The following is a 20,513-nucleotide window of genomic DNA, read 5'->3' on the forward strand; positions in this document are numbered from 1 at the left end:
GGGTTTTCTAAAAGAAGAGAGTTGAGGGATGCCTTAATGGCTCAGTCAGTTAAGCATCTGCCTTCAGCTCAGGTCGTGGTCCCAGGGTCCTGGGATCAAGCCCCATGTCAGGATTCCTGCTCAGCAGGGAGTCTGCTTCTCCCTCTCCCTCCGCTGCTCCCTTGCTATTATCTCTCTCTCTCAAACAAATAAAATCCTTTAAAAATATAAATAAGAGAGTTGACATCTCTGTGTACCATCTCTCATTCAGATTTTGGTTTCCAGCCTAATAATTCTAAGAAAAAAATGGAGAGTGTATTTTAATAGGTATAACAGTGTTTCGTTTGTGCTTTAAAATATAAGCTTATTTAAATATATCCATGCATATTTGAATACACTTATGTGTGCATTAATGCAGTGTGCTCGAATGAAGCTTAATGTTGTATTTAAAAATTTGAAGGGTCCCTTTGTACTTGCATCTCTGCATATAGGATACCATAATTTATGACAACACAAGAGAAAATGTCACATGTAAAAAATATGCTTGTTTGCCTTTTTTAGGCATATGTGAATGCTGGTAGGTAGGTCTTCTCTCAATGAATTTGTTAGTTTAAACAGTGTTGGGAGAAAGAGGAACCCTCTTTTACACTGTCGGTGGTGATTTGAGGTGGTACAGCCACTTTGGAAAACAGTGTGGAAGTTCCTCAAAAAGTTAAAAATAGAGCTATAATATGACCCAGCAATTGCATTACTGGGTATTTATCCCAAAGATACAGATGTAGTGAAAATAAGGGGCACATTGTCCCCAATGTTCACAGCAGCAATGTCCTAATAGCCAAACTGTGGAAAGAGCCAAGATGTCCTTCAACAGATGAATGGATAAAGAAGATGTGGTCCATACATATAATGGAATATTACACAGCCATCACAAAGGATGAATACCCAACTTTTGCATCAACATGGACAGAACTGGAGGAAATTATGCTAAGTGAAATAAGTCAAGTAGAGAAATTCAATTATCATATGGTTTCATTTATTTGTGGAGCATAAGGAATAGTATGGAGGACATTAGGAGAAGGAAGGGGAAAATGAGGGGGAAGATCAGAGGAGGACATGAACCTGAGAGACTATGGAATCTGGGAAACAAATTGAGGGTTGTAGAGGGAAGGGGGGTGGAGGGATGGGTTATCCCAGTGATGGGTATTAAGTAGGGAAATTGGAGGGGCAGAGAAACCATAAGAGACTGTGGACTCTGAGAAACAAACGAGGGTTTTGGAGGGGAGGGAATGGGGTTTAGGTGAGCCTGATGGTGGTTATTAAGGAGGGCATGTATTGCATGGAGCACTGGGCATGGAGCATAAACAATGAATCTTGGAACCCTGACAAAATAAAATTAAATTTTAAAAAGAAGAAAAATAAGAGTGGGTCAGATGGTGAATTTAGAAAGTGGTATTGAATTTTCTTGTACACGGATGTTACCAAGTTGGTTTTTTTCTGTTTTTTTTTTTTTCTTTTCTAGTTGGAACAAATTTGTAAAATTCATGAGAATAAGTGCTTTGTGTCTGGTTGTGTAGCTTTGCCTAGTGTCACTAAGTGTTTTCACTCTAAATTACAACCTTGATGTTTTCTAATGTGCTGTTTTAGGGTATTTTAGATTTGTTTTCTCATTTGTTGCCAGATTTGCTTGTGATGATCTTGCCAGAAAACTTTTGCCCTAAAAAGGAGGCTTCCTTCCAGAAAAGACAGAGAGCAGCAGCACTATGGGACCAGCCAATAAATCTCAAACATCTCCAGACACCTTCCTGCTGATGGGCATCCCAGGACTAGAGCACCTGCATGTCTGGATTGGGATTCCCTTCTGCTCCATGTATGTGGTGGCTGTGGTGGGGAATGTGACCATCCTGGCCGTGGTGAGGGCAGAGCGAAGCCTCCATGAGCCTATGTTCCTCTTTCTCTGCATGCTCTCCATCACCGACCTGGTCCTCTCCACATCCACCCTGCCTCGAATGCTCTGTCTCTTCTGGCTGGAAGCCCATGACATTGCCTTTGATGCCTGCCTGACCCAAATGTTCTTCATTCACAGTTTTACTGCTATGGAATCAGGCTTTTTCCTGGCCATGGCCTTTGACCGTTACGTGGCCATTTGTGACCCACTGCGCCATACCACGATTCTCACCCATTCTCGCATTGCCAAAATGGGAGCTTCTGTGGTACTCCGGGGAGTGGTCTTCTTTTCTCCACATCCCATCCTGCTCAGGCAGCTGCCGTACTGCAGGACTCGAATCATTGCCCACACCTACTGTGAGTTCATGGCTGTGGTGAAGCTGGCGTGTGTGGACACAGGAGTTACCAAACGTTACAGCCTCAGTGTGGCCTCTGTCATTGGTTCCTGTGACGGCTTTTTCATTGCTGTCTCTTATGTCCTAATCCTCCGTGCGGTCTTTCGCCTTCCATCACGGGAAGCAAGTTTTAAAGCTCTAGGTACCTGTGGCTCCCATGTCTGTGTCATCCTTGTTTTCTACTCCACAGCTGTCTTTACCTTCCTCACTCACCGCTTTGGCCACAATGTGGCTCCCCAAATTCATATATTTATTGCCAATATGTACCTTCTGGTACCACCTTTCCTTAACCCCATTGTTTATGGTATTAGGACCAAAAAAATTCGAGACCATGTTCTTAGTTCTCTAAAGGTAAAAGTTACTTGACTATCCTGAACTTGTTTGCAAAGATATTATCATAATAATGATGGAAATAATCGATTATGGAAATAATCGATTCCATTTTTTTAACAGGCATGAAAAATTACCTCTCTGAAACATTTTAGTGGGAAAGACTGACCACACATAATTGAAATTCCCTCACTGTAATGAAACTAGATGACATGAGATATTTTGTGCACACCTGGATATTAGGGAGCTTATTCAAAACTTGTTGCTTTGGAAAGTAGCAGCTTCTTGCTGCTACTGATCTTCTGTGTTGTAACTGAGACTAGTAGTTTATTTTAAAATAGGGAGTGATTGAAAATGTGAAGAAACCCACGGGAACCTCAGAAAATTCCACAGGAAGCATCTGCAATTGGAACATTAATGAGTGCTGTCAATATTCTACAGAAGAGGCAATGTAATAGGATTGATGTCCTTTTAATATAATAAATAATTGTGTTTTATTCCCAAGAATGGACACACAGGACAGTTGTCAAACAGAAATGTGGAAAAATTCAATATTGTAATAATGAAGCCCACAGAAGTTTAGACATTGTATTGCTCATAGAATACTGTGTCTCCACCAAGAATGACTTGTGCCTGCTATTGTTTTGTTACTTGAACTAATTTTGGGTCTCTTTAAAAATGATCTCTGCCTTCATCACAGAGTGTCCTGAAAACAGAAACAACTTTATGCTTGATGCTTCATACTTGGGAATTTACCCAGAGCTTAGGCACAAGCCACTGAGCTAGATTCAGCTTTGCCAGTCTTCATATATTACATGTGCTTGCTAAAGGAGGAAGTCCATTGGTAAAATAACCGAATTAAAAAAAATTGTGATTATGCTACTGGTGATAACTAAAGACAAAATCATTAAAAAAAAAGATGTAAATATTTTACTGAAAAAAATCTGAGTATTTTCTCTTCAAAAAATATGACTCTTCACTTCTTGGCTTGTACAAAATGGAAATTATCCCAGAGTTATGTAATAAATACATGCCAAATTTCATTGAATTGATGCTCTCTATTTGTGATTTATTACTTATGAAGTATTATTTATACTTTTTTTTCTCTTTAATTTCCTTCTATTTAATATAGGAGCTTTTTAGAGGTAAATATCAGGGCTGCTTCTCTCTGTTTCTCTTCCATAGACTCTACTAAAATATCATTGTTGAGGGTTTTATCATTTCCCAGTTGGGCTATTTCAACAGTTGCCACTGATATTTTCAAGGCATTAGTTTTTAATTACTATGCCTAGCACATCTCTACATTGAGATCAGTCATCCTCCTAAAAGTTAAAGAATACACAAAATTTGTATGTCAGGACCCTATAAGCACCAGGATAGCAAAGCAAAGCTTAACAAAATCCTTTTCTGCTGTTTCTCTTCTCATTATTAAATATCCTTTGAACTCATTGTCCTGTTCATGAAGACTTCACCTTCATTCAAATAATAGATCTCTGGGGCACTTGGGTGGTTCAGACAGTTAAGGGTCTAGCTCTTGATTTCAGCTCAGGTCACGATCTCAGGGTGCGAGATCATGTCCTGCATTGGGCTCTGCGTTCAGCAGAGAGTCTGCTTCTTTCTCTCCCTCCCTCTCCCGTAACCCACTCTCTCTATGTCTTTCTCTTTCTAAGATAATGCAGAAAAATGAGAATGACAGTAGGGACAGATCTAAAGAGAAGAGAATGCCTAGGGAAATGTAAACTTTGAGACTGTTGCCATTACATTGAATGTTTCCTGAAGACAAATTGGTAAGTCTGAACCTTATTGCTGTATTTTTTTTTAATTTGGAGCATCATAAATCATGGAATTTAATTATAATGTATTCCTTAACCAGCATCAGAGCTGTTTACATGTTATGACTGGAAATAAGAACTAAGGAGTTAGTTACATACAAAATGTACAGGATGACAAATAGGAAATGTCCAACAATAACAAACACAAAACTAAATCTTCAAAGATTCTACATTAAATTCTAATCAAGAGAAAGAAGATATGCAACTTATTCATGTATTCATGCAGCAAAAATCTATTGATGGAGTGGCTAAAATGGGATACATTGAGCTGGATTCTGAGGAGAGGTAGGCAAAACAAAGTCCATGTGTCAGGGACTTTCCAATCTGGTGGAGGTGAAATGATCAAGTGATGCTCACATGCATAATTCCACTGGATATTAAGTCCTGTCAAGTAGAAACAAAGATTTATATAAGCACGTATAACATGAGGTTTTGATATAGTCTAGAGCAATCAAGGAAGGTTGAAATGACACTTCTGGAATGCCGAATGGGCATCAAGTAGCTGCGAAAAGGAAAAGAGGTCATGAAATGGGACTGGTGATGTTACAGGGAGAGAGAACAGGATGCATGAACATGTGTAGACCTTAAGATAGGAAGTGGTGTCATACACTTGAAGAACCAGAGAAAGTCCATTTCACAGGTCGGAGGATGGAGAGTGAGGTGAAGAGCAGATGTGTGAGGCTGAGACAGTAGCCAGCAAGGGTGATAAGCCATACTGAAGATTCTCAATAAAAATATATGTTTATAAAAAATAAAAAATAAAAAAAAATAAAAAATAAATAAATAAATAAAATAAAAAAAATAAAAGCGAGAAGACTATGAATGTTTTACGCATAGGAGTGATGTATCAGGTTTGTGTTTTAAAAAGATCATTGGAGAGTGCCCTGGTGCCTCAGTCAGTTAAACAGTTGCCTTCGGCTCAGGTCATGATTCTGGGGTGGTGGGATCAAGTCCTGCAGGGGGCTCCCGGCTCAGCGGGGAGTGTGCTTCTCTCTCTCCCTCTGCCTCCTCCACTCACGTTCTCTCTTTCTCTCAAATAAATAAATAAATAAATACTTTTTTTTTTTTTTTTTTAAGTAAAGAGAGCATTGTGGCTACAGTGAGGAAAATGGGCTGAGACCAAGAATGTAATAAATGAATGCAAAAAAGACCTTTTAGTGGTTTATAAAAGTTTTCTAGGTCAGTGTGATAGTCATTTGATCCAAGTTGGTAGCAATCATGATAGGAAGAATTAAATTGAATTGAGTACTCCGAATGTACTTTAGGTTGAGGAACATGGCTTAATGAAGACTTTGACCAGCTCACAGGTTGTGCGACTGTTGCTTTCACTTGCAGTGTTATTACTGGCCTAGAGTCTAGAGCAGATGCTTGATGAAGACCTGTGGAGGTAGGGACAGAGTGTATGCATTTATTCATATGAAAATATTTGAAGACCTACCACTTGCCAGGCACTGGGAAATAATAGTAAATAAACAAGGCCCAGGCAGTGTTATTAGGATGTTTACCTTGGTTACCTGCAAAATAGTTAACGGTTTCTCCCCTCTTTGCTATTTACTCTCAAATTGAGTTTGTGACTTTTGCCAAGTCTTTCTGAAACTCAGTGTCTCTTAAACCTAGCATTTTGTAATATTTTTTTCTAGAGTTCCTCTCTTGTTTCTACTTTAATCTTACCCTTATGTTCCTTTTTATATATCTTATTTACCAAACTATGGCCTCAATTTAGTCAATTAAAATTTCTTAATGCATACATTTTTTGAAGTATAATGTACAGTGTTATATTACTTTCAGGTGTGCAATATAATGATTCAGTAATGACACCTTTCTCAGCAGTCATCAAGATAAGTATGCCCTTAATCTCTCCCTTTTTTCAGCTTCTTGTGGATTTTACTTGCTTCTAGGAAATCAAGATTCTTAATTTTAGTTTAAGTTTTAGTTATGGGGTCCCCAAAGTCACTGGAAATGAAAATGGTTTAAACTACTGGTTTTGAAGCAAACTAAAGCAATTTGTATGTGATTATAGCAGTAAGCAGCTCTGCCCTCTGTTACTGTAGGATTTCTTTAATTTCCATCCTAAGTGATTCTCCCATAATCCTTACTCTTTCTCCCTCAAGTTCCTAACATAGACCAACAGTTATATTTACAGTGCTCCTTAATTATCTGCTCTTATCCTCCCGTGGTATCCTTAGTAATTGGCTCTAAGATGCATATCCAAGCTAGGTATGGCATTTTGCGCAACAGAGAGGCCACTGAGGACCCAGAAGAACCAGAAAAAAACAGCATAAATCTGCCTCCAGCTTAGACACTCCATCTTATTCTGGCCATCAACAGGTTTTCTTCATACTTGAAGCAGATGGATGCTTTGCTGGTCCCAGTCCCAGTGTGACCAGACTCACAACAATCTACAGGTATTACTCTAGGAAAAGGGAGAAAGGGATGAGGAAAGAGTACAAAATCCTGGGATGCAAAGTCATGTAAGGAAAAAGAGATTCTCAAATTTTTTTTATTTTTTTTAAACCACATACTACTATCACCAATTCTTGTAAGGCCAAGATTGGGGTCCACAGTCTTTAGAATTCCCAGTTACATTCTCTAAAAAATAATAGGCTCATTTCTAAATTTTATGTCCAGATTGATGGTGTCTCTACTTATAATTAGGTTGATATGTTTGTTCCTGGCTGGCAACTGTTCCTGATCACTCAGACAAAACTTTACCATGTTGCTTAACACACTAATGTCCTGATGTCCCCGTCACATGGAGAAATTTTCATCTACATTATTACTTATAGATAGATCATCATTCAGTTTCTACATGGAAACTCCCACTGGTAGTGCGCTTCTGGTTTCACAGGGTTGTCTTTTCTGTGTGTTTTTGTGATAGGTTCATTTCCCTTATTGAACTAAAATGTACCTATTAAAATTTTTTAGCATCCTTTTTTTGGCCAGGTATCTATTTCTGGTGACACTACATATTATTTTTTGTTCTCTAACAAATAATGAATCTAAAAATATTTGAGGATAAAAATGTTAGGACCATTAAATATTCTTTTTTGGGATCTCAATTCAACTTTATTATTCTAGTTAGAGTTCTTTCCAAGAATCAAACAAAAAGGATTTTTTTGAATATCTCAAAATATTTACTTCATAGAAAAGGAAGAAAATTTGCATTTATAGAACACCAAAGCATGATGCATATTTTATACAATGTTGGACTTTAATGATGGATTTCATCCTCACTGCAAGCTTTGAAAGGTAAACCTCATCCCACTTTTGAGATGAGGAAATGAGACTTAAAGACTTAAACAACTTGGACAAATCACTTAAGTGACAGGACTGAGATTGTATTCCAGACATATATTATCTCAAAAACTTGGCTATTTTCACTGTTCCAAGTTACTTTCCAGGCAGTCTTCCTATCTATCATTTGGCTGTGGTACACTTTTTGCCAAATGCAGTTGGTATATGAAATTCTTAGATCTGAATAACTCATTTTATGATACAGATATGCCACTCTATTTGGGGATTTTAAATATTTAGAATAAATAAATTAGCAAAAAAAAAAAAACATACAAATAACCTGAGTTCATTGACAATCGAAACAAAAAGGTCACAGTATGATTACTATACTTTTACCTTTAGAGCAACTTTGTGTTTTATTTTCTATCTCTTTATTTTCAGCTTATATAGAAATGTTTCTTCTGTTATTATCTTTTATAAATATGTAGTTAGAGTGTTTCTAATAAAATATGGAGTCTAAACCTTAATAGTGGAATTTAATTTCATTCATAGTATAAGAAAAAAGTCTTACTCCTTTGTTATTTTTGTTTGATTTCTACTTCTAATGTATTCATTAAATACACTCTTTTTGAATTTAATCAAATAACTTATAAATTTGTAAATGTGCATTTTGATTCAAAATAGTTGTAGGTTAAAATATTTAACAAATATAATATTCTTAATTTCTATAGAAATATGTATTACCACTAATCTTAACCATATTCCCCACATAAATACACATATACATAAAAGATTATTAATTTGCCTTTACTTTGGCCCACTCCCTAACCATGCCTTATTGAATAATCTGGGACTTTAATACTAAATTATTATGAATTGAGGCCTTTTCGGCACCACATTTGTCATCCAAAATATTAGTTATTGCTCCAAAATAACATCATGCTTTTCAGGTATAAAATTGGCAGAATTCTTAGATTCTCTGTCAAATTCAAAACAAAGGGTCCAGAGAAGAATTTCAAAGTACCAAAGTCAGACTTAAGAACTGAAGACTCTGGGATGACGAATTCAACTGCCTCAATTTTATATTAAAACCAAGCTTCATAGCTTGTCCTTACCCTACCTCCTGCCTATAATGTCGGAAATGTGCGGTCTCCCATCAGACTGTATATCTGGGAAAAAGTCCTATAGGATTGCACACATTGGTTATTAAGTAGGATCAGAGCCACATGAAAATCTAAAGTATGGAGTTTATATCTCTTTATTGAGCATTTATCCCTGAGACTGCTTCTGTCTAGAATTATCTCCCTCCATACTTTAAGTAGCTGAAGCATTCATTTGATCATTAGTTTATATAATATAATTATGATTATCACTGTAAACTAGAATACACAGCATTTTAGGTCAAATGATGCAGTGGTTTCAAAGTGTCCTTTGTTTCTTTCTCCCTAGGAATCAGACTTTGAGGAGCTCAGGTTAGGGATGACCTCTTGCAACAACTCCATTCCTCAACCCCTGATATTTGTCCTGGCTGGAATACCTGGCCTAGAATCTTCCCATGGCTGGTTCTCTGTGCCTTTTTTCTTGGTATTTGTCATTACAGTTATTGGGAATGCCACCATCTTATGCATCATCCGAGTGGAGAAGAGTCTTCACGAGCCCATGTTTCTCCTACTGGCCATGCTATCTATTGTTGACCTGTCCCTTGTCAGTGTCACTGTGCCTCGCATGCTGAGTATCTTCTGGGTGAATGCCAAAGAGATCAGCTTCAAGGCCTGCCTCACACAGATGTTTTTTATCCCTTCTTTTTACGTCATGGAGTCTGGGATCCTCTTAGCCATGGCTTTTGACAGATTTGTGGCTATCTGGTTCCCTCTGAGATATACAACCATCCTTGCTAACAGCATGCTTGGGAAGATGGCACTGGCTGTCCTGGCAAGGGCAGTGGCAGTGCTGACTCCAGCACCCATCCTGGCGAAAAGACTGGAAGGCTTCCAAACTCACATCATAGCTTACTCCTACTGTGCCTACATGGCTGTGGTGCAGATAGCCTGTGGAGACGTGTCCAACCACATTGTCTATGGCCTCATGGTTATTGTAGCATCTGTGGGATTTGATCTTTTTTTTATCATTCTGTCATATGGGCTGATCCTTCATGCTGTCTTTCAGATCCCCTCTTGGGAGGCACGGGGCAAAGCTCTCAGTACTTGTGGCTCCCATCTTTGTATTATAGCTCTCTTTTATTCTCCTGTTGTCTTCTCTGTCCTGGCCCAGATTTTAGGCTACCATATGGCTCCCTATCTACAGATTATTATTGACAATCTCTACTTTCTTGTGCCTCCCATGGTCAACCCCCTGATTTATGGGGCTCGGACTAAGCAAATGCGGGAGCGGGTGCTGTGGATCTTCCACTGTCATAGAAATTGAGGCTGATATCTGAGGTGGATAGGATACCTATGATATGGAGCTGGAAATCTTCTTAGGCTAGAGGCAGAGATAATGTCTGCCAGATTTGAGGGTTCATGGGAACAGGAATAACCAAAACAAGAGAAGGATTCCATGTGGGAATGTAACTGGGGCATGTCCTCTCCATCAGAATGTAGTTGTCATTATGAAACCCATTATGAGCTATCTTTATCCTTTTCAGTCTAACCAAACAGTTCCTATGACCAATAAAATATTTTTAAAATGCACACTTTTTACTTTGAGTATATAATGTCTAGATAAAAAGTGAATGAAAAACAATTATGTATTCCAACTCAGAAATACCTGAAGTTTTATGGTTTTTATGAGTACTATTTGAATGTTAAACATTATTTCTTTAAATTATTTTATCTATACATATTGTATTATAAGTGGCACTTTCAACATTACCCAGAAGTTTCCTTCATCAAATACATCGGTTCATTAGGTATATTGTTTGCTTTCTACCTTAATGAAGGTGACAGGTTTGTTTCCACCATCACAAAGCACAGATTGCTTTCTTCTCTAACACACAGCAACAATTTTGTTATTCTAGTTAAAGTCTTCATTAACAGTCTTACCACTACCCTTCAAGCTTCTGTCCATGCACTCAACGCCAGTGCTGCATGTTTTAGGTTTTTGTTACAGCAGAATCCAACACTTAAATTTATTTTTTTCTTAAATTTTAATTAATGTTGTGTAATAAAACACCCCAACACTTAAATGATATATTATGATTTTTTTTTTCTCAAGGTTCTATTGATGGTTTGGACTCAGTTGTGTAGTTCTTACTTGGAGTCCTTCAAGCAGCTGCAGATAGGAATCCATGACTGGACACTGAAGCCTTCTCCTTTACTCATAGGTTAGACAGCTCAGTCTACCTCTGCACTGACTCCTGTTCCATCAGATTAGAACCCACGGGTTCTTACATGGCATGCAAATAGGAAAAGCTGTGATAACAGTTAAGGACTCTGCCAAGACCTGGCACAGATTGACTTCTGTTGTATTCATGGCAGTTGAAGGGTCTCAAGCATATTCAAAGATATAGGCAAGAGTCCGTTCTTAAATGAGGAGAAGCAAGATCATATAACAGAAATGTGTCTGTTACAGAAGACATGGTTATTAGCCATTCTTGAAAAATAGAATTTGCTACACTCAGCTTTCTTTCATTTTCATCATAAATGATTCTTTAGTTTCTACCTCCTCTCCAAAGTTCTATATTATGTCTCCAAACATTTATATCATTCTCACTCATGATTATTTGCCAGTGCTTCCCTCATTAGCTCATGCACATCTAATTAGTCTACTCTCAATTTTGTGAATCTAGAGATTCCAAGGTAGCCAAAACACCTTGGGTTATGTATACAGAAATTTATTGGGATTCATGAAAGCCCAGACACAACAGCATACATCTGTTTCTAGTTGAGACAGCATGCCCTATTCTGCACCACAGCAGTCTTCCTCCTGTAACTCAAGAGGTTAGCTTCTCTTCTGGTCCCTGCCCCACTGTAAAAAGACTCTCAACCTTAGGCTCAATTCCAGGGGAGGAAAAAGTTGGATTGGGTACAGATATGGGATGTAAGGTCATATAGAAGAAAGAAGCACTCAGATGTCCTCATTAATTAAATATGCCAACAATCCATCCATCAGTTCGTACTTCTACTGAGTGAAAATAATTATAATTCCTCAACCCAACCAGTGGTACTAAGAGCTGCTGTGATTTTCTTCTAATTCCATCTGCCACATGAAGAATGCCCATCCTTATAGAGGATTATTCACTTGCTATTGGAAAATCTCCATTAATAGAAGCCCCCCCCCCCCCACATACAATGGCACTATGTGGCATAATTTACATAATTCACACTATGGCGATGTGTTGCCATAGAGTTTATAGCAATAATGAACTAAAATTTACCTTCTTTTTATCACCCACTCTTGAAATATATAAACTCTGTTGGCCACAGAAGAAATAGATTTTTGTCTAACATATTCTCCTTATAATTAAAGACAGTTGCCAGAGCCTTGAAATTATGCTTTCAGAATGGTAAGAATTCTGGGGCACCTAGGTGGCTCAGTGGGTTAAGCCTCTGCCTTTGGGTCAGGTCATGATATCAAGGTCCTTGGATTGAGCCTCACATCAGACTCTCTGCTCGGCAGGGAGCCTGCATCCCCCTCTCTCTCTGTCTGCCTCTCTGCCTACTTGTGATCTCTCTCTCTCTGTCAAATATATAAAATATTTTTAAAAAAAGAATGATAAGAATTCTAAGTTGTTTAATAACATAGGTTGCTTTTAATTCTGGTTTGTATAGTTTGTTTAGTTTACAGATGACTGACAAAGTTTTCCACCTTATAGAGAAGAAATAACATTTGTACTTCTTAGTATCATTTAGATACAAAACTAAATGATTCCATATAACTGTCCTATCACAATCACAAGATTTGTATTATTATTTTTTCATCAGATGAGGAAATTAAAGCATAAAGTTTAAAACAACATGTTTGAGGTCACATCTAATAAGCTCTGAATGCTGGGGCACCTGGGTGGCTCAGTGGGTTAAGCCTCTGCCTTCAGCTCAGGTCATGATCTCAGGGTCCTGAGCCTGAGCCCCCATATTGGTCTCTCTGTTCAGCAGGGAGCCTGCTTCCCCGCCCCTCTGCCTGCCTCTCTGCCTACTTGTATCTCTCTGCCTCTCTGTCAAATAAATAAATAAAATCTTTAAAAGAAAATAAAAGGAGCTCTGAATGCATCTCAGATATGCAGTACTTTTGATCTGTGGGCTATACCAGCTGACTTTCTTACATGCATTATCATTTAGCTGTGGTTTCCCTCATACCAAGTACAGCCAGCATGTAAAATAAAACTAGAGGCAAAAAGCATTTTTTCTCCAAAATAATTTGATGTATAATTTGATGTCATTTTTTGTTATTATGGGGCAAGAACGCTTGGGTGGCTCAGTCAGTGAAGTATCTGACTCTTGATTTCAACTTCGGTCATGTCAGGGTCCTGGGATTGAGACCTGAGTTGGGCTTCACACTCAGCAGGGAGTCTGCTTGAGATTATCTCTCTCCCTCTCCCTCTGCCCTTGCCCTTCTGCCATCCCCCCGCCTAAAATAAATAAATAAATGTAAAAAATTAAAAAATAAAAATGAAAAGATGGACTGTTGGCGGAAATGTAAATTGGTATAGCCCTATAGAAAACAGTATGGAAGTTCCTCAAGAAATTAAAAATAGAACTACCATATAATCAGTAATCATACTTCAGGGTATATAGTCAGAGGAAATGACAATAGGATTTCAAAGACATATCTCTATTCTCATGTTTATTACAGCTTATTCACAATAGCCATGATACAGAAATAGTCTAAGTGTCTGTTAGTGGGTGAGTGGATACACACACACACACACACACACACACACACGCACGCACAATGGAAGATTATCCACCTATGAGAAAGACATCCTGTTGTTTGCCACAACATGGATGGACATTAGTGTTGGGGTTAATGCAGAGCATGAAATCAGTCATAATACCTGGCTTGCTAAAATGTAACAAGGAGGCTGTTGAGGGTGATGGAGGATTTTCAAGAAGGGAGTAGGTTTTTGGAATGCCAAGGCCTGTGTGACCACTCTGCCATTGGAATGCTGAGGGGAGCTGCCGTCCCCAAAGTTTTCTTAGCCAAAATAGCCGCCCTGTGATCTAAGAGTTGTATGCATTGTCCCTCACACTGTGTTCAGCACTGGTAGAACACTCTGATTAGCTTTTGTTTCTGTCCCATCAACAGGTCCTCCTAGTTTCAGTAAGACCCCTTATCACAGGTCACATGCTGGAAAAACAGTGATAAGGATTTGTGATTATCCTGAAGGACCAATAAAAGCAAGAGCAAAGAAGAGCAAAGGGTCTTATTTTCTGAGTATTGACTGCATTGTGTTTTCCCGTCTTTCACAGCAAAGTTTAGAGTAACATCTTATCCATTGGTACAGGGGTTGCTGGCCATGCCTGGCACATTGGGGGTATTAAGTTAAGTGATATAAATCACACAAAGACAAATACATATCACTTATATGTGAAATCTAAAAGAGTCAAACTCCTAGAAACAGAAGTAGAATGGTGGTTATCAGGGACTAGAGGACAGAGGATAGAGGAAAAGGGTAGATGTTGATCAAATAGTATAAACTTCTGGTTATAAGATGAATAAGTTCAGGGGGTCTAATGCATATTATAGTGGTTATGGTTAGCAATACTGTATTACATACTTGAAAGGTATTAAAAGAGAACATTTTAAATGTCTCACAATAAAAAAGAAATGGTAATTATATGTCATGATGTTTCTGTTAGCTAACACCAGGGTGGTATTATTTTGAAATATATAAGTGTATCAAATCAATATATTGTACATCTTAAATAATGTTATATGTCAGTTATACCTCCACAAACTAGAAAATAAACAAATACAATGTAGAATTAAATTAATTCTGCTCTGGTTTTGAAGGAGGTGCTTGAGTAGAATACACAAAGGAATTTTCTCTCTAATTGATCTCACTTGGGCATTGGTATGTGAACATAAAGGCATGGACACCAGTTGAAATTTTTATACAAATTAACTTCAGGTTTTCCCTAAAATTATTTTCAATTATATGTAATAAAGGAGCTTGGGTGGCTCAGTCAGTTAAGCTTTGCCTTCAGCTCAGATTATGATCCCAGGGTCCTGGGATTGAGCTCTGCATTGGGCTCCCTGTGGGTAGTCCCCTTATCCCTCCCCTTCTGCCCCTGACTTATGCTCTCTCATTCTCTTTCTCTCAAACAAATAAATAAAATGTAAAAAAAAAAAGAAGTAATAAAGTGTGCATGTATCAAATATTTTATGATTTTTAAAATTTGTTACCTTTTTTTATATTTTTAATTGTTTAATTTCTTTTTTATTCTATTTTCTTTTATTTAAAATTTTGCTAAACAGTGCAATGTTGGTTTCTGGATTAGAATTCAGTAATTCATCATTTATATACAATGTCCACTGCTCACCACAAGTGCCCTCTATAATACCCATCACCCTTCTAGCCCATCCCCCCCACCTCCATCTATCAACTTATTCTTTATCAATAAGAGTCACTTATAGCTTGTTTCCTTCTCTCCTTTTTCCTTTCCCCCTTCCCATATGTTCATCTGTTTTCTTTCTTAAATTCCACATATGAGATCATAAGCTGTTTTTTTTTCCTGAATGACTTATTTCACTTAGCATAATACATTCTAACTCCATCCATGTCATCGCAAATGGCAAGATTTCATTCTTTTTGATAGCTGAATAATGTCCCATTGTGTGTGTGTGTGTGTGTGTGTGTGTGTGTGTATACCACCTGTTCTTTATCCATTAATCAGTCAATAGACATCTGAGCTCTCTCTATGGTTTGGCTATTGTTGATAATGCTGCTATAAACATTAGGGTTCATGTACCCCTTTGACTCTGTATTTTTATATCCTTTGGGTAAATACCTAGTAGTAAAATGCTGGATTGTAGATTGATTCTATTTTTTACTTTTTTGCAGGACCTCCAATCTATTCTCCAGAGTGGTTAGTGCAGTCTGTATTCCCACCAACAGTGCAAGAGGGTCCCCTTTCTCTGCACCCTCGCCAACATGTGCTGTTTCTTGTGTTGCTAATTTTAGCCATTCTGATCTGTGTAAGTTGCATCTCATCATGATTTTGATTTGTATTTTGCTGATGATGAGTGATGTTAAACATCTTTTCACGTGTCTGTTAGCCACCTGAATGTCTTCTTTGGAAAGCTATCTATTCAGTCTTTTGCCCATTTCTTAACTGGAATATTTATTTTTTGGATGTTGAGTTTGGTGAGTTCTTTATAGACATTTGGACACTACCCTTTATCAGACATGTTGTTTGCAAATATCTTCTCCCACTTCATGGGTTACCTTTTAGTTTTGTTAATTGCTCCCTTAGAAAATAAACAAACAAACAAGCAATAAATAAATAAATAAATTTGCATTTCTTTTAAAAATAGGTATTCTTAAAAAAATGACATTCTTATTTTAATTCAGAACAAGAAGCTGTATGTCAAGAGGACTAGAAAGAGAATATAAATCTTAATGTAGTAAGATTTTCTTTAAAATATTAACATTTTGCAAAAGAAGCAACAAAAAATACACATCCAGTGTTTCCCTACTCCCTCTTATTTCTCTTATTTCAGGTAACTATCCAAGCAATTACTCCATTGTATTTTATACTGGATTTTTAATGTCTGCCCTCATTATTATTGTTAACAATTTTAATAATGATAATGACTATCTTTTAAGCACCCTATCATTGTATGCTATGCTCAAAACACATTTTAAATTGTAATGTTCATGCAACAGTTCTTTTAGGCAATTGACATTATCCCAATTATAAAGATGAGGAAAACCACACTCAATTTAAATATTTTAGTTGTTTTTTTTTTATAACGCATAACTAATAGACAGTTGAATCAAACGTCAAGCCTAGATCTGTTCACAATATCTATGCTTTTAATCTTTGTGTAATACTGTTTTCTTTGACAGAATTTCTTGAAAACAGGGACTGCCTTTCATACTATGTGCAAGATATATATACTGAGTTAAAACAAAATGAATGAATTAATAAATGGATAAATAGATGAATAGCTCTCATACCTGTTTTGGATCTCGATCAAATAGTGGAATGAGGATTTAAAGTTTCCTTCATTACTATATTCCATACTTTTATTTGAATACATTTACTTTATCTTTTTTGGAAATATCACTTTTTTTGGCCTATCTTTCGTTTAAAAGACTTTCTTTTAAAAGACTTTAAAAAAAAATCTTTTAAAATGATTTTTCTTTTTTTCTTTCTTTTAAAAGGCTCCATATAGTCCCACAATATATGTAGAATCATATTATAAAAATTACTTTAGGAGAATAATTTAATCCAATATGCCTCAGTATATCTGGTGAGGACAGGCAAGATTATCCTAAATAAATAAATAAATAAATAATCCAATGAGCACCATGTTGTCTTTCTGGGAAACTAAAGGCGCCCTGTCCCTCCCGGTAGAAAAGGCCGTATTAACCAAATTCAATATCCCATTAGATCAGATAGTGGAGAAATTCTCCATGTACTGGAAAGCCGGTGTTTCCAGTTGCTCTTCTAAATAGCTGATACTCCAATTTAGAACTCTTGCCATAAATGTCAGACTGCCTGGTGCCTTACACCAATGTGATAATTCTTCTACAAGTCTATTTCATGGTAACTCATCTGTCTGGAGTACAGTCTATGAAGCATCCAGAATTGTCACATATTCTGTCTACCTCTGTGAAATCATGAAGGAACTTAGAATATGTCTTCTGTGGGTTTTTTTTTGTTTTTTTTTGCATGCTTACCCAATAAAACATTTTTTTTTTTTTTAGCTACACTTAACAAGACTGCCCATATACCCTCATCCTGCTCCATAAATTGCCTGTAGATAGTCTGTTAATTCCAATGGATACCTATGACTCTTTGTTTGAGCCCTTCCTCTGACCTGGGGAGCATGCTCTGATTGTGACTGGTACATGCGAGAAGTGTTGGGAAGGTGATCACCTTCTAATAAGAGATGGAGAATTACCATCTAATAAGAGATTGAGATTGCTAGATAAATATGCTGTTTTGAGACCTTCAGTGGGACAGTATCAAGTGTGATCTTTACCTTTTTCCAACACATCCAACAGGAAAAAGCTCTGATAATTTATAGCAGTAATCTGCTCACTCATACACACATTATTGACTTTCTTCACTTCACTGTCTTACTTACTCAGTCCCTTACAAAATTTATTCTGGAATCAATTCCCAAATATACCACATACCCTAAAATTATTGCTTCAGTATGCCTCTGGGGGAACATTTGATAGACATTCCTATATCATATTCACCTGTTTATAGATTGAGACCATCAGAAGATAAACTTTAATCTTCTCTTCTTACTGTAAGTAACTATGTAAGTCATTAGCTTGACCATCAAGAGGAGGGAGATAAACCACTGTGGTAAACAGAGAAACGAGCTGAGTTAAAATTATTGGTGTCCATGTGGTGATCGTGTGCTCTCAAGCCACAGAGACACTGGACAAGTAGGTCTGATATGAAAAGGGAACTAAAGGAGATATGGCTAAACTTAAAGTCTTTGGATTTTCTTCACTAGCTTGTAAGACCTTCTGAGCAGTAAGGATAAGAAAGATGGGAGAAAAGAAGCTGTTATGTTCCTAATCAAAAAGCTTGCTCAGATTGGTGGATTGTGTCTCAAAACTTCCCAGAATCTCTCCAATGGCATTTTAGGGGGGGAAAAAAAGTAAGTTCATAATGAGTTGCCACACAATACAGAAAATGAACACTTTCTAAGGCTATCACAATCAGTGCCAGCTAGTTAGTGGTAATTCTTAAAAGTTGACTTTTTCATTTACCCAACAAAAGGACTATATTTGTGAAATTAAATAAAACCGTGTATCAAATACTGTTATATTAATACATTATTCCCTACTTCAGAATTATTTATGTGTTTTGATCACAGATGAAAGCATAGATGAGTCTGGCTTTTTCCCAAATCATGCGCTCAAGCAGGTTAGAGTTACGCAAACCTGCATATACTTCTTCACATCTACATAAATTATAATGATAGTGCTTTTAAAAACTTGAAATCTTGGTTAATAACATTTCACCATCTGAAGTAAAATGCATTATTCAAACTTCACATTTGCCATGACTTCTTGCATAAGGTCTTTTCTGATTTCTTCTAAAATCTAAATTAGTTGCTTCTCACATGTGAAAATAAATCTCTTCTATTCTCTTACCATGGCCTAAATAATATTAAATTATATTTGCTCAGTTTTTTATATCATCACTATGCTGTGAGCTTTTGAAATCATGGAATATGTCTTTGTCACTGTTACACATCAAATGTTAAACTGCCTCTTGGTATTGCAGAAAGATACAATAGATGTGTGAAAAAGGAAAGATGAGAAAACAAGGAAGAATGATGGAAGGAAGGCAATAAGAGAAGATAAAAGAAGAAAGGGAGAGAGAGGTGGAAAGATGATAGGAACTTATAAATACATAATTATTTTTTCACTCAAGTTTATCTCACATTCAGAATTATTTTGTTTGAGGAATATAAATCCTTTAAAAAAGATCTTTATCAGATAAATTTTCACTAACATAAACATAGTACAAAGACTTTGCATATATTTGCATATATCGTTTTCCTGTGTCATAATATTTTTGGATCACTGTTCAGTGCCAGGCTTCAGAATACAAATCTGAGCAACACGCATGTGGATCTCTTTGGTCTTCACACCATAGATAATGGGGTTAAGGGCAGGAGGCACAAGCAGATAGATGGTAGACAAGAGGATATGAACATAGGGTGATACATGTCCAAAACGGTGGCTGAAGAAGGAAAAAAAGGCAAGGATATAAAACTCCAGGAATACAGCAATATGGGCAGTACATGTATTGAATGCTTTGAGTCTTGCCTCCTTCTGGGGAAGACGAAAAACAGCCTGAAAAATCAGAATGTAGGAGACAAAGACAAAGATCATATCAAAACCTAGAATTGCAAAGGCCACAAAGAGCCCATATGATCTATTAAGATGAACATCTTCTGCAGCCAGCTTGACGACCGCCATATGTTCACAATAGGAATGAACAATAACCACAGACTGGAAAAGTTGCAAGCGTTTAAGTAGAATGGGTAAAATTCCAACAAGCACCGTTGCCCGGATGGCCACCATCAATACCGTTCGAAATAGAAAGAGAGGTGTAAGGATGGATGTGTGCCTCAAAGGATTACAGATGGCAATGTAGCGGTCAAAGGCCATGGCCAATAGGATACCAGATTCCATGCCCTGCAAGGCATGGATGAAGAAGAGCTGAGTGAGGCAAGCATTGAAAGCCATGGAATAGGAGCCAAACCAGAATATGGCCAACATCTTAGGAGCAATGGCTACACAGAGACCTAGGTCAGTGGCTGCTAAAACTGCTAGGAAGATGTACATGGGTTGGTGAAGGCGGTGGTCTGAAGGGATGATGATTAATAAGAAGATGTTCCCCAGCAGAGCCAGCAGGCACACTCCAAGGAAGGGAAAACCGATCCAAAACTGCACATGTTCTAGTCCAGGGATCCCAATGAGGATCACAGTTTGTGGGTTCAGATATGACATGTTTGTAGATCCCATCAGGTCGATAAATCCTTTTCTAACCATTGATTCTGAGACTTATTCAGAGAAAAATCATGAATGAAACAGAACAAGGGAAATCTTATAATTTCTTCTATAACACGAAAAACATGGATAGAAATGTGGCTT

The 20,513-nt window shown here is 37.2% G+C and overlaps 3 protein-coding genes across 3 annotated transcripts; 2 read left to right on the plus strand and 1 right to left on the minus strand.

Moving 5' to 3' along the window:
• Positions 1 to 1,739: 1,739 nt before the first annotated feature.
• Positions 1,740 to 2,684, plus strand: LOC132011596 (olfactory receptor 52D1-like). The gene has a single exon (XM_059390417.1). It carries the CDS (start codon positions 1,740 to 1,742, stop codon positions 2,682 to 2,684), a length of 945 nt encoding a protein of 314 aa, XP_059246400.1.
• Positions 2,685 to 9,193: 6,509 nt separating this feature from the next.
• On the plus strand, positions 9,194 to 10,138 carry LOC132011600 (olfactory receptor 52K1-like). The gene has a single exon (XM_059390431.1). The coding sequence runs from the start codon at positions 9,194 to 9,196 to the stop codon at positions 10,136 to 10,138; it is 945 nt and encodes a 314-aa protein (XP_059246414.1).
• Positions 10,139 to 19,433: 9,295 nt separating this feature from the next.
• LOC132015698 (olfactory receptor 52A1-like) lies at positions 19,434 to 20,384 on the minus strand. The gene has a single exon (XM_059396428.1). It carries the CDS (start codon positions 20,382 to 20,384, stop codon positions 19,434 to 19,436), a length of 951 nt encoding a protein of 316 aa, XP_059252411.1.
• Positions 20,385 to 20,513: the final 129 nt, after the last annotated feature.

This window comes from Mustela nigripes, chromosome 1 (genome assembly GCF_022355385.1).
Source record: "Mustela nigripes isolate SB6536 chromosome 1, MUSNIG.SB6536, whole genome shotgun sequence".
Lineage (NCBI taxonomy): Eukaryota > Metazoa > Chordata > Mammalia > Carnivora > Mustelidae > Mustela > Mustela nigripes.